Source organism: Vipera ursinii (assembly GCF_947247035.1).
Source record: "Vipera ursinii genome assembly, chromosome: 8".
Classification (NCBI taxonomy): Eukaryota; Metazoa; Chordata; class Lepidosauria; order Squamata; family Viperidae; genus Vipera; species Vipera ursinii.
The window spans coordinates 16,680,827-16,693,646 of NC_139519.1; the positions used below are offsets into that span (position 1 = coordinate 16,680,827).

At 43.2% G+C, this 12,820-nt stretch overlaps 1 protein-coding gene across 1 annotated transcript in view; it reads right to left on the bottom strand.

The window, feature by feature from the left end:
* ROBO3 (roundabout guidance receptor 3) overlaps nucleotides 1-12,820 on the bottom strand; it is a gene marked incomplete at its 5' end in the record, with an annotated part of 235,330 nt that overhangs the window by 23,740 nt on the left and 198,770 nt on the right. The window contains 3 exons of the mRNA XM_083368521.1: nucleotides 1,733-1,901; nucleotides 3,073-3,154; nucleotides 11,789-11,994. Of these exons, the coding sequence (XP_083224647.1) occupies nucleotides 1,733-1,901; nucleotides 3,073-3,154; nucleotides 11,789-11,994 (457 nt within the window). The remainder of the gene's footprint in view (nucleotides 1-1,732; nucleotides 1,902-3,072; nucleotides 3,155-11,788; nucleotides 11,995-12,820) is intronic.

Consider the following 12,820-nt stretch of genomic DNA (forward strand, 5'->3'; position numbering starts at 1 on the left):
GGAGGAGGAGGAGGAGGAGGAGGAGGAGGAGGAGGAGGAGGAAAGAAAGGAAGGAAGGAAGGAAGGAAGGAAGGAAGAAAGAAAGAAAGAAAGAAAGAAAGAAAGAAAGAAAGAAAGAAAGAAAGAAAGAAAGAGAAAGAAAGAAAACCACACAGATCTTTATAAAACTAAGTCTTCCTTATCAGGTGAAAGGTAGTGATCACAGGTAGTCCTCAAGTTAGTAGTCCACAATGGAGCCCAAAATTTATGTTGCTAAGTGAAACATTGGTTAGGTGAGTTTTGCCCCATTTTATGAGTTTTCTTACCACAATTGTTAACTGAATCATTGCGTTTGTTAATAACACGGCTGTTAACTGAATCCAGCTTCCCCATCGACATTGCTTGCCAGAAGGTCGCAAAAGGGGATCACGTGACCCCTGGGACACTGCAACTGTTGTAAATACGAGTCAGTTGCCCAGCGTCCGAATTTTGATCATGTGACCATGGGGTGTGTGTGCTGCAACGGTCGTAAGTGTAAAAAATGGTCGTAAGTCACTTTTTGCAATGCCGTTGTAAATTTGAATGGTCACTACATGAACTGTTGTAAGTTGAGGACTACCTGTGCCACTCTTGACTAATACAGAACAGGGACATCTGGCTTGGCTTGGCTTGTGCTTCTTGATGTTGGGATAAACTCCACTGCTTAAAAAATGGGTAATATTCAGGGCTGAATATTGCATTTTGAACATTTTGACAGTCTGCTGGATAGAGAGAGCAGAGCTCACAGAAGCCTAAATTAAATTTACAGTTCAGCAAGGTTCAGCTTTTTGCAGTGAGAATTCTAATTCTGGCCCAGAGCAATACATGATAAAAAATAAAATAAAATAAGGAAAGCAGTCGTTTCTCCCCATTCTCCCATCTTTGCAGCACAATCTCATGTTCTTTTGGTGACCGGAACAAAACAAAATCTTGACTCTGTTTTATCACCTCTGTCAAGGGGCAGCCAGCCCAACAGGAGGCATAAGATTGCTTGACCCATGGGCTAAGGGGAGACGGAGAACTATTTTATCGCCCAAGATCCCATTACATGGCTGAAAGCAGCAGTCCAAAGTTAAAAGTGTGGGGTTTTTTTCCTCCCTTCTCCCTCCTTCTTCCCCTCTGCTAGGGAGGAACAGATTGTTCTTACTGGAGATCTGAACTAATCATTAGCGGAAGAATTTGTGAAGTCATACCACAGATGACATAGTCACTAGGCCAAGGGCTGTAGATTGCCTAGCCCTGAACAAATGGATTAACTCTTTTATTTGTTAGATTTTTATCCCACCTTTATTACTTTACAAGTAACTCAGGCAGCAAACATACCTAATGCTCCTTCCTTCAACAACAACCCTGCGAGGCGGGTTGGCCTGAGAGAGAGAGTGACAAGCCCAAAGTCACCCACAGCTGGCTTTCAGGCCTAAGCCAGAACTAGAACTCACAGTCTCCTGGTGACTGGCCCAAAGTCACCAGCCAGCTTTCATGCCTAAAGTGGGACTAGAACTCACAGTCTTCTGGTGATTAGCACAAAGTCTCCAAGCCCACTTTCATGCCTAAGATGGGACTAGAACTCACAGACTCCTGGTTTTGAGACCAGCACCTTAACCACTATACCAAACTAGCTCTCCAGTTTTTTTTCATTCTGAAATTGCCCATCTGTCTGCTTCATGCCCAACAGTATTTGGAGAAATAACTCTCAAGAAACTCTATGAGTTACCTGAATGCTTCAATAATGTATGAGCTGATAGGAGCACCCCCATTCCCAGGGTTTGGCTTCCAGATCAAAGCAACACTGTTTTTTGTGACATCAGTGACCAGGGGAGCTGAAGGTGGACCTGGAAGCAGGTTTGGCTCTGGAAACTGCATCTGGAGATCTACTCCATTCGCTGGAAAAACAAATGTAGAGGATGAAGAGAACATTAGCCAGAAGGCCTTCAAGAAATACTTGATCAAATCAGCTACAAGGGTCTTCGTAGATAGGGGGCTGAATTTAGCTTTGTGAGCCCTGTGGCCACCCAATGCATTTTATATTTGCAAAGTAAAAAAATGCACAATCTAGAACAGAGGTCCCCAACCTTGGCAACTTGAAGACTTGTGGACTTCAACTCCCAGAATTCCTCAGCCAGAAAGTTGCCAAGGTTGGAGACCCCTGATCTAGAACATCTTCCTATGAAGAAGGTATAACTGTCTGTGCAGTGAAGTATGGACTTTCTTCATCCTGGCACTTTAGACCTCCTGATGGGGTGGAGGGGAAAGGATATGTTCTGGGGATGCATACATATCTTAACAGAATTTACTGCCATGAGATGTGACAACACCCATAAACTTTTATGATTTTTTTTCTCCCCACTCTAAGAGATCAGGCAGCTAGTGGTTTGAGGAGACAAGAAGCCAAGCATTCAAGTCTGGCAGGTTTCAGATTCTTTCCAAGGCTGTAGAAAGGCTGTCCATTTTTAGATTTGCTACTTGCAGAAAAGCCACCCCAAACTGGTCACTGGGGCTACCTTTGCTCACCTAATTGTGGGCAGGATCCTTCCCTGGGTCATGCTAGGAGAAACGGTGTTAGCTACTGTAGGTCTGCTTGACAGGTTAAAGCAGGATTGCCCCACTGTGGCAACTTTAAGACTTGTGGACTTCCAACCCCCAGAATTTCCCAGCCATCACGTTCACAAGTTTTAAATTTGCCACGGTTGGACAACCTGGATTAAAGTCAAACTAGATCTGCATTTAATGCAGAACTTTTTTTTTTAAAGGGAAGTGCCTTCATGATTGGGAGCAGCCACGTAGGACAACTTCATTCTCTCTCAACTATGGCCTGAAGAACTAAATGTTGTCTTGGTTCTGGTGTCAGTTGCATCTCCCTCCCTGGCCTTATGCCTTTATTTTGAGAAGAAACCCAATAATCTCAACTGGGTTTCAGATTTTTCAGTGCTTCTGAAGATTCACCACCCCCTTTCCCGTACCCCAGCGTTTCAGAACAAACATGGAAAATATGAAGTCTCCAAGTCAACCAACTCCCATCCCTCTCCACTCAAGGGGGTCCTGTAAATGACTCACCTTGCACTGCCAGAAAGCCACTCCACCTGGTTTCTCCGGTTGAGCTTGTAGCAATGCAAACATACAGCCCAGAGTCGGAGGTCTGAAACATGCCAAGGAGAGCAGCTGTTATTCCTTTCTGCTCGCAGCAGTTGTGGGTGTTTGGAGGGGTTTTTTTGTGTTGCTTTCAGAGAGTATGTATCCTATAGTACAATGTATACTGTCACTGCTCATCTACAGAAGATACTTCATATTTCTTCCTAGGGCCTTGAGGAAAGTATAGACTTGCTGGAAGCTGGCTGGTATAAGGCCAGCCCAGATCTCCTGGTAGAACTACTCACTTACACCCGTTCATTTTGGGCAGTTGGCAATGGGGTATGTATTTATGGCAGCAGCAGCGACAATCCCAGAGTCATGGGATTGTCATTGGTGACTTTCCCAGCTGACTTCTAACCAGAGAAGCCAACGGGAGAGGCTGAATTCACCTTACGACCTTGTGATTCATTTAACTGCAATAATTTGCTTAACAAATGTGATTTTTTTTAAAAAAAAAAAGCCATAAAATTGGGCGCAGCTCATTTAACAACCACCTGACTTAGCAACGGAAATTCAGATCCCACTTGTGGCCGTAAGTTTAGAACTACCTGACATCTCCGTGTTCCTTTCTGCATGAAGCGTTTGCTCTCTGAGATGGAGTTGCCAAGTACACACGTGAATACAATGTCATGGGGTGTCATAAAAATACGCTGGCAGACGGGCTAACATCTCCCCAAAGGATTCCTGCACCCTATTTTTACAGAGAAGGCGGAGCAGGACTCACTGTTCCCCAGGCACATCGATCCACATTGGAATTTTCACATTCAAATGCTCAGCTAGCAATAACAATAGCAGACTTATATACCACTTCAAAGTGTTTAACAGCCCTCTCTAAGCAGTTTACAGTCATCAAATTGCTCCCAACAATCTGGGTCCTTGTTTTATCAACCTTGGAAGGATGGAAGACTGAGTCAATCTAAAACCTTTCAGGATCGAACTCCTGGCGGTGGGCAGTGAGTTAGCCTGCAATGCTGCATTCTAACTGCTGTGCTACCACGGCTCTTAATAATCTGAAAAGGCAGCAGAGAATCTGCGTTTATGTGCCAAAATGTGCAAGATGGAAAGATGTGTCGCCATGACTGAAGTCCAAACCCTTTGGTACATTCAAAGGTGCAGGTTTTGCAGTTGTGATACTGCAACTGCCGTCTTGCAGCTTTTGACTGCTCTCTGTGGAGCTGCCAACATTTGGAACAACTATTATTTTGGCCTCCTTCTATCCATAGGCGACATGGAGATTCTTCCATCCCTCGCCTGCCTGTTAGCTTTCATATTATCCCCTCCATCGCTCTGCCGTGAGATGGTAATTCTTAGCTCTCTTGCCAGACTACTTGTGTTTAAAATGTGAGCTCCTTCAGGTATGAGTACAGCTGGAGGAGCTAACATATAAGAGTGACAACAACAACAACAATGGTTCAGTATTAAATTAAAAACTTAAGTCAAAATAAAATCAAAGTGGAACAGTTGACAGAGCCCTTAAATGAAAAAAAAAATAAAGTGACAGATGGAGAGAAAAGAAAGAAGCCTGACTTTTACAAAAGCTCAGGAAAAGCAGAAGAGTTGCAAAGCTGCATAGCCAAGTCATTTCTGCAATAAGATGTTGGACCTTTTTTCACCTGAACCTTTGTTGATACTGAGACCGCGTTCATCAACCTGGTACTTTTAGATCAGACATGTCAAACACAAGGCCCGGGGGCCGGATCCGGCCCGCGAAGTGGTTTCATGCGGCCCACGAAGCCATCCTGGAAAGAGTGAGGGAACGGCCCCCTCTGCCTTGGCCCTGGCCCAGAGACCCTCCTTCTGCCAGGGACCCCCAGATCTGTCCCACTCCTGCCCAGGCCCCCATAGGCACCCTTGACGCGAACCATGTAGAGCTGGCCACGCCCACCCAGTAGGCCATATGCACTCTAGCCACACCCACCCAGTAGACCACGCCCACCCAGGACACACCCACCCGGCCCCTTGAGGGCAACTGCAATGCTGATGCGGCCCTCAATGAAATTGAGTTTGACACCCCTGTTTTAGATGATGTTAAGATTGCCGTTGCCCAAACGGACCAACACAAACACAACAGAGGACTCTGCCTGATACTAAATGAAACTCCTGCTCCAGCTAGCCTCACTCTAATTGGCAACATCCTCCAGGACCTCTTTCCATGTCTCTTATACTTGACCTTCATAATTGGAGCTTCAGAGTCAGAAGCTGGAATTTTCTGTGTACAACTTACAACAGTTCATTTAGTGACTGTTTGAGATTACAAAGGCACTGAAAAAAAGTGAGTCATCACCACTTTTCACGCCTATGACCGTTATGGCATCCCCCTGGGTCACATGGTCAGAATTTTGATACTTGGCAACTGACTCAGATTTATGACGATTGCTGTGCCCTGGAGTCATGCGACCCCCTTTTATGACCTTCTGACAAGCAAAGTCAGTGGGGAAGCTGGGTTCATTTAACAGCCGTGTTGCTAACTCAACAACTGCAGTGATTCACTTAACAAATGTGGCAAAGAAAGGTCGTAAAATGGAGCAAAACTCGCATAACAACTATCTCACTTAGCAACAGAAATTTTGGGCTCAGTGTGGTTGTAAGTCAAGGACTATCTGTATAAAACATATATTTTACCACTAAGCTATGGTCCCTCCCAATCTGTTGTTTTTGTGAGTTGCGAAGTCATGTCCGACCCATCGCAACCTCAAGGACAACGTTCCTCCAGGCCTTCCTGTCCTCTACCATCTTCTGGAGTCCATTTAAGCTCATGCCTACTGCTTCAGTGACTCCATCCAGCCACCTCATTCTCTGTCGTCCCCTTCTTCTCTTGCCCTCAATCTTTCCCAGCATTAGGCTCTTCTCCAGTGAGTCCTTCCTTCTCATTAGGTGGCCAAAGGATTTGAGTTTTAGCTTCAGGATCTGGCCTTCTAAAGAGCAGTCAGGGTTGATCTCCTCTAGGACTGACCGGTTTGATCGCCTTGCAGTCCAAGGGACTCGCAGGAGTCTTCTCCAGCACCAGAGTTCAAAGGCCTCAATTCTTTGGCGCTCAGCCTTTTTTATGGTCCAACTTTCACTGCCATACATTGCAACTGGGAAGACCATAGCCTTGACTATACGCACTTTTGTTGGTAGGGTGATGTCTCTGCTTTTTAGTGTGCTGTCTAGATTTGCCATGGCTTTCCTCCCCAGGAGCAAGCGTCTTTTAATTTCTTGGCTACAGTCCCCATCTGCGGTGATCTTGGAGCCCAGGAAAATAAAATCTGTCACTACCTCCGTTTCTTCCCCGTCTATTTGCCAGGAATTGAGAGGACTGGATGCCATGATCTTGGTTTTCTTGATGTTGAGTTTCAACTCCCAATCTTACAATGAGCAAAAGCCAAGAACTAGAGTTTGTGAGCAACTAGTAAAGGAAAGAAAAGAGTTGCTTTCAAGTCTTCACCTGGTGGGCTCCGTGACTTGAGGACCACTGACTTGCTTTCCTCCCTGTATCAGAAGGGCCTGATGAAGACAACTCATCCTGGGGGGACCATTAATTCATGTTAGCCTTCCAATCCACCTGACAGTTCTATTTTTTTCCTGGGCAAAGCACCACGATTGCTATCAAACAATGCTATTAGCTGCTCTGGGACCCAGTTGATGCATTAACCTCCTGACTCTGACACAATGAAAGCACAAAACTAACGCAAAATATTTCACTCCCTGCTGCCTGCTGGCATTAATTTTCAAACAAATGTTTAGCATTTGGTCTGTGTTTTGATAAGTAATTCATGAATAACTTTCACATTACCCTGTCACTGTATTTGACTCTAGTGCATGAAAAAGCAGATTGGGCTCACCCAGTTTGGAACTGTTACAAAGAAATGCAGTGTGTAATGCTTTGAGCTCTAAAATGTTTTACCTAAGATCTTGTAGGGTAGGAGGGATTGTCCCCTTGTCTGGGGGCTTTTACACTACATCTGCCTCGATTCAAGATTCAAATTATGCCACAGGAAAATCAGATGCTCAGAGCCACAGCTCAGTGGCAGAATACTTGTTCTACAGGCAGAAGGCTGCAAGTTCAATTTCTGGAATCACTGGCTAAAGAAGAATCGAAATCTTTGTTGCTGCCATTGTTGAGAGTGGTAGTTGTGCATCTCTAAGTGGCAACATTTGCACGATGGGTGGAGCCAATGCCAAAGTGGGACAGGGAAAAGTCATTATGGTTGGACTTTTAAAACTGGCAGCAACTGCAACTGATGGAAAATTGCCTCAACCTTTAGCTTTGGAAAGCTACTTCTACTTAAAGAAGAATGATGTGGAACACATAACAAATGTCTTGAGCCAAATCTAACTGGTACAGTACGTGTTTATGGGCTGGCTGGAGCCAGGGATATTAGGTGGGTGAAACTGACAGGTCCTCGTGCCATAAGAAGTGTATTCCTTTTCAAAATGCAGCAAAAGTCTTTGTTGGTTTTTGCAACAGAATGAACGTCCAGAATGTATCTTCTTCAAACGTGTTATCTGGCTCTAGAGGGCCATTGGAGCAGCATGAAAGCAAATGCTTTGTGGTCCCCACGCTTGCCTTTACACACAGAATGATTTTTCTGCCCAACTATCAATCTGTTCTAGGCTATCAAATTATGTTGATGCATTATATCCATTGCAATGCATTTATAACAGCTGTATGGTTTACGGTCCCCCTCCCCATCTCCCAACGGAATGAGCATCTCTTGGCATCTACAAAACACACACGCATCCACCCCCTTCTTCTGCTTTATTGTAAATATTCATAAATTAACTTATACAGGGGGTGATTATGTGAAAGTGCTGAGAGACTTTGGACTCACTGAATCAGTGAGAAATTGAAACTGTTAACCACGTGTGATTGTAATGCATCAAAATATGTACGATGCTTCACTGGGGAAAAAGTTAATTTCTGAAAAGAGGTAAAAAAGCAAGACACAAACATTTGTCTTGTCAACTGTTAAGATGCTTTTCAACTGGAAGGCTCTCCTAGAGAAGTATCCCAAGAGCTCTGCCTTTATCGCAGCTTTCCACATGTATTAGAACTGTATCTACAAGAATTTAGCAACTAACACTTCTAACCCCACATTGGGTGCCATGTCCGTAAAGGTATATATAGGTGACAGGGTGTTGACACCGGTTAATGAACATGCTCTTTTGGACTGTACAGGAAAAATATATAATGAAGACGAATTAGAAGAAAGGTCCACCATAACGGTTACTATTAATAAGGGGCTTTGCTTCTATCTTTTTGCAGGTCTGGGTCCCATTGTTTAATTTCCAGAATGGCTCTCCAAGGTCCTGACACAATCAGCAGTTGGGTCAATAGGCCACAATAATTCAGTTGTTTTTCTTCCAAGAAGTGCATTTTATCAGTTAGGACTACTGGGTGAAAGAATTACCGAAGGAAGTTTATTTTAGCCCAAGGGTCTTCAAAGTTGGCCCTTTTATGACTTGTGGACTTCAACTCCCAGAATTCCTCAGCCAGAGGTCCTTAAGTCATAAAAGGGCCAAGTTTGAAGACCCCCCCAGTTTTAGCCAATACTTGATTCAACATGGCAATCAAAGCTGAGTCCCTACCCAAAAAGCATTAGACCCACAATCAGAACTGTCTAATGAGACTTCAGGATCAAAAGTAAACAAGAAGCAGATTGAATTCCTCTTTGCAAAATTATTAAATCTAGAATCCAGAATGTCAGCCCTGCTACACTAGGGTAGAGCCAAGCTCAAAGATTGATTATTTCATTGTGGCTCTTGTGATTTCTCTGCTGATTGGACCTAAAGCATCACAGAAGCTGGATTCATGTATTCAGTTAAAACATAGCTGGAAAGAAACAGAATAGCTTGCTTTACTCAGCATAGGAAGCCATAAAATATGGCTTTATAAACTGCATTATATACTAACAATCCAGTTAACATCTAGGATGGGGGTGATCAAGGCCCATGGATAGAGGGGATTTTGTTGAAGATCCAAAGCTCCTTAAGTATATTATTACTAGAATTCAGCAACCAAAGTATAGTTTTCTCCAATGTGATTTTTCTTTAACGCTTAAAATAGGCAAATTAAATCTCTAGGAATGTTTTCAAGAATGTATTTTGGTTTTTTTGTTTTTGTTTAAAAAGCCACATCCCCAAATATCATTCCAAGAAGCAAAACAACACCCCACTCTGAACTTAGATATTCCTAGTTTAGAAATTCAGCTTTGAACACCAACCACAAAACAGTAGTATAATTGGTTTGATTCTATCATTGCACTGAGACAATTATGGCTTTCTGAAAAGATTAAAGTAACTGGACAGCAAATACCTCTGGCTGGAGAACCCTGGTTAAAAAGAGTTAATTGCAACTTGAGTTCTTGGCAGAAAGTTATGCTATAACTTTGCTCACAATGGCCTTCGCCACAAAATGGCTTTCAGATTCAGCTGCATTGCAAAGGGATTGATTTGGCAGGCTTTGTTCTTTGTTTACTGATATTTACTTTGTTAAGGATAAGAAAATTGCACTCAGCTGTTTTTAGCCAGTAAAACAAAGGAATTGCTTATTGCCTGTTAACAACATTAATTTCTAAATAAGTACACAGTAGCTTATGGGCCCATTCTCTCTGTTAGCTTTCAGGAGTATTTAAGAATTCTTTTTCAACTTCTGAACCGTGCAATTACAGTCTCCCTTCTACTGAGTAATTTCATTACTGAGCTATTTAGCACAGTTATGAAAGCAAGCAATTTAATCCCTAGCTAGGTTGTAGCATTCAATTACTAGCTGGCTGCTTGTTCACTAGAGAGATTGAATTTTCCCTGATATAAGAAGTCATGATCTGGGAGGAAGAACAGAGGCATCACAAAATTCCAAAATACTAGAACTGGGGGAAAGAAGGGGAAAGAGCATAATCTCATGTTGATTTGATTGCATAAAATAGTTATGGGAGGATAATGGGTTGAAACCAGTGGGAAATCCACCAAGAGTATCCTTATGGCAGTTGGGCTGCATGATTCCTAAGCTGCACCTTATTTGGTTTGAATTTGGTGTAGCACGTTGGATGAACCAGAATAGGCATCTGGCATTCAGACCTCTGGTGCCACAGTGGTTAGAATGCAGCATTGCAGGCAAACTCTGCCCACAGCCTGGAGTTCGATCCTAATAGGGCTCAAAGTTGACTCAGCCTTCTGTCCTTCCAAGGTCAGTAAAATGAGGACTCAAACTGTTGGGGGGCAATATGCTGACATTATACACTGCTTAGAGCAAGGTTATCAAACTTGCAACGTCACGTGATGTGTTGCAACGTACCATGACTTTTTTTCCATTGCTGGAAATGGGGTGGGTGCGGTTTCAGCATGACACATCCAGCCCACGGGCCAGAGTTTGACACCCCTGGCCTAGAGCATGCTATAAACCACTCTGAGGCAGTATATAACTCTAAGTGCTATTGCTATTAATGAGTTTTCCCACCAATCACATAAAGCAAATTATGATGACATAATGAATGAATCCTGACAAGTAGTTCACTACGGCGAGATCAACTTCTGAAAGATAAAATGGAAGAAAGTATAAGGAAAGTCAGAAGAAAGGGGAGCTGAGGGGAGCAAGAGGAAACAGGTTGGGCATTGCCTAATAGGATTTGACCCTTGATTCTGGTGCCTTGGAAATCGTGACAGGGGTTCTTCTAGACTGCAGCATCTATTGAGATATCTGGAACCAACTTATAAGTCAACTAGTTCTGAGGTTCTCAGGAAGAAATTTATTTTATGTTGCCTTGTAGACGTGAGCTCAAACATAACAGTTGCAAAGTATTTTTTATATTGCTATTAAGAATTGTTGTAATTCTACACATTGCATCATGCTAATCTTATTATCTGATTTTGTTGAGGGTTTTGTTGAATTGGAGGATTGGCCGATGGCCTTAATAAAATATGTTGCTGCTGTTGCAGGTCCCATGGGAAAGGGGAGTAGAAGTGAAGAGCAGAAATACTCTGGAGGAAGCATTTGGCTGAAGAATTGGGAAAGGATTGGTCTGAAGGCAGATTTGAAATAAGGGCTGGTGGACCCCAAGGGGAATGAAGAAATTCAAGTTACAGACACTAAATCTAAGTTTTTGAAGAAACGTTGCAGCAACTAAGATCCTTCCTTACACAATTTCTTTTTTCCCTCCTAGCCACGTAAAAGCGACAATACCGTTTGCTCTACTTTTACACGTGGAAACTATCGAGAGAGACAGAGAAAAAGATGCTTGTAGCCATGGTTTTCAAAAGAAAGAGCAAGCAACTATACAGTATTTGTGAAGTGTCCTTGTACATAACTGAAAGAGACAGATTTCACCCTGACGATTTTATCTCCCTGCAAAAAAACCAAATAGGCCATTATCTTATACCTTCATCGGAACATCTCTACCTATCCGGAGCTCAGTTAAAAGCACCTGGAAAAGTTGAACATTCTCCCTTATTTGTTTGCCACTGTGCAAAGCTGAATCTTCTGAAGCCACACAACCCTGGGATAAGAAAGAAAACACTGCAAGCACAGCATGGTCCTTCCATCAGTCATTTTACGTGCCTAGCTGGGAAACTGTGGGAAAACTCAAAGAACCCTCTGGTGGATCTGCTGCACGGGAGGAGGAAGAATGTTGCACAGATTACCTAAGAGGAAAGGTTATCATACCTGCAGATTTGCAATCTGTAGCGTTCCGTTATCCAACAGGCTCATTCTTGGATCGCTGCCCATGATCCTCTGTCCATCTTTCAGCCACTGGATGCTGGGGAGGGGGTTCCCAGTTACGTGGCACTGGAGCAGCGCTGTAGAGTCTATGGCAAGGGTTTGATTCACGGGACCCCGGCGAATAATCGGCGGAATGCGATCAGTTGTTACTTCATGCAAGACAAAACCAAGACAGCGCATTATTAGACACAGACATTCTTACAGATGCACTTGTTTCTCGGTTGTTATTCATGTCTCAAGTGTGTTTTCTAAGTGGAGCGATTGGGGGAACTGATCTTTCCTGTGTGTTGAAAGCCTTCTTGACAGATCCTTGCCAGCATCTAAGCTAGAGGTGATGAAAATTCAAATCCACCAGTTTGTTTAGTAACCTGTAATTAAGCAGACAATTAAGGGCAAGGCACTAATTGATTACCTGGAGCTGTACTGCTGGAGAACCACAAAAAGCAATGAAAGTGTCAATGCACACCTTCCACATAACCCAACACCTACCTGATCTCAGAGAGCAAGAAGAGTTTCTAATGAAAAGCAGAAGCCTTTCTCTTGTAACTCATTACAGGTAGTCCTCAACTTACAACAGTTCATTTACTGACCATTCAAAGTTACAACGGCGCTGGGAAAAGTGATTTATGACCAACTTACTCATATCTATGACGGTTGCGGTGTCCCCTTTTGCGACCTTCTGACAAGCAAAGACAATAGCACAACAAGATTCACTTAACAACCGTATTACTATCTTAGCTGCAGTGACTGACTTAACAACTGTGGCAGGAAGGGTCATAAAATGGGGCAAAACTCACTTAACCAATGTTTCACATAGCAGCAGAAATTTGGGACTCAGTTGTGGTTGTAAGTTGAGGAATACCTGTACTACATTTTATTTTAGTACCACCCTCTTCCCAAATAGAGTGAAGACACAGAAATTTCTTCCTAACAGCAGGTTAGGAAATAGCTGGAGGAATCATAGAAACCTCTGTG